Source organism: Cariama cristata, unplaced genomic scaffold (genome assembly GCF_000690535.1).
Source record: "Cariama cristata isolate BGI_N322 unplaced genomic scaffold, ASM69053v1 scaffold21892, whole genome shotgun sequence".
Classification (NCBI taxonomy): Eukaryota; Metazoa; Chordata; class Aves; order Cariamiformes; family Cariamidae; genus Cariama; species Cariama cristata.
The window spans coordinates 3,292-4,681 of NW_009605802.1; the positions used below are offsets into that span (position 1 = coordinate 3,292).

Below are 1,390 nucleotides of genomic sequence, written 5' to 3' on the forward strand. Positions count from 1 at the left end.
GGAAGCCAATGGGGGTAAGCAACCAGAAGTCCCTCAGTTTTTGCAGCACTGAGGGTTTCTCCCTCCCCAGGCCCAGTGGCGAGGATTAAATCCCAACCACCCACCATATCCACCCACATGGGAAGGGCAGGCAGCAGGAGCTGGCAGCAGATGTTGCCTTTAGCTCCCGAGAGCCAGCGTTGGACCATGACCATGTTAGTCAGCATGTGTGGACTCTAAATCCCCTGTTTGGTACCGGTCCCACAAACCCAAGCCCGAGGCTTGCCCAGGGCTCCCCAGGGCCCAGAAAGCCACTGGAGAAGCTTCCCCTGCAGCAAAAGGTCTCCTCAGCAATGAAACCCAGAAGCTGCTTTTTTCCAGGGATGCCGTGCAAGATAGTTCCACATTGGTGGTCCAGTTTTAACCAAAACATCTCTTTTTTAAGCAGAGCTCAGGTTAAAAACCACCAACCTCCCCGCTCAAACCCACCCTGGAGAGATGATGATCTCTATGCAAAGCAAAAAGCCAAGAAGCAAGGATGATGGGTGAGGGACAGAGCTGCAACCTGGGTCAGGAAGAAGACGAGCCCCCCCAGCTCCCCCAAACTCACACGGAGAAGGGCCGCGGCCGCCTTGAAGCTCATGTGGGCGACAGACTCCCTCTTCCTGCGTGGCAGGCGGCTGTAGCCGGAGCGGATGCTGTTGAAGGATGCCAAGGAGACAACGCCGGGAGTGACTGGGGGAAGGACGTGGTGGGGTGTATGAGGACGGTCGGTCTCTTCGGGATGACGGAAGGGACGGCCCCTGGCCAGTGGATCCACGATCTAGAGGAGAGAAGAGGTGTCGGTGCTGGGAGAGCAAGGCTGGGAGCCAGATCCTGCACCCGGAGCTCTACCTTGGGCATCTTGGTGGGCTTGGGTGACTCAGTGCCTTGGAAGGAGGGCACCTCCTGGCTGGGCAGCTCCATGTCCCGGTAGGCAGGCTTCAGCTTCCCGTATCTCATGCTGCAGTGCTGCAAGCTCTTGCGTTGCCACTGCTGCCGCTTTCCCTCCCAGTCGCTGCTGACGCCAAACCATTGCGCCGTGCCCCTGGACACACAGTGGGCACACTTGTCACCCAGCTGGTCCCCCCCACCCCAAGTACTGCCATCCCACCCGGTAGGTGATTTAGGTTGGGGTGCCCCAGGTTTGATCTGGCTATGGGTCTCAGGGAAAGGGAAGGGGAAGGGGAAGGGATGCTAGAGAGGGGTCGCTGGACTTTGGTTCTCTTTTGAGAGGTAATTCCATCGAGATTTGCACCTTGCAGGGGACAGTGCATCAGCTCTGGGCTGCAGCAGACATCCAGCTCAAGGTACTTGTGACATAAACGGGGCTAAGAAATTTCCCCAACATAGAAAACAACGGTGTGAATTA

General features: G+C 57.4%; 1 protein-coding gene across 1 annotated transcript in view; it reads right to left on the minus strand.

Annotated features, from left to right (window-relative positions):
* LOC104158469 (inactive rhomboid protein 2-like) overlaps positions 1 to 1,390 on the minus strand; it is a 4,890-nt gene that overhangs the window by 2,829 nt on the left and 671 nt on the right. The window contains exons 4-5 of the mRNA XM_009696133.1: positions 874 to 1,066; positions 591 to 802 (exon numbers count right to left, since the gene is read on the minus strand). Of these exons, the coding sequence (XP_009694435.1) occupies positions 591 to 802; positions 874 to 1,066 (405 nt within the window). The remainder of the gene's footprint in view (positions 1 to 590; positions 803 to 873; positions 1,067 to 1,390) is intronic.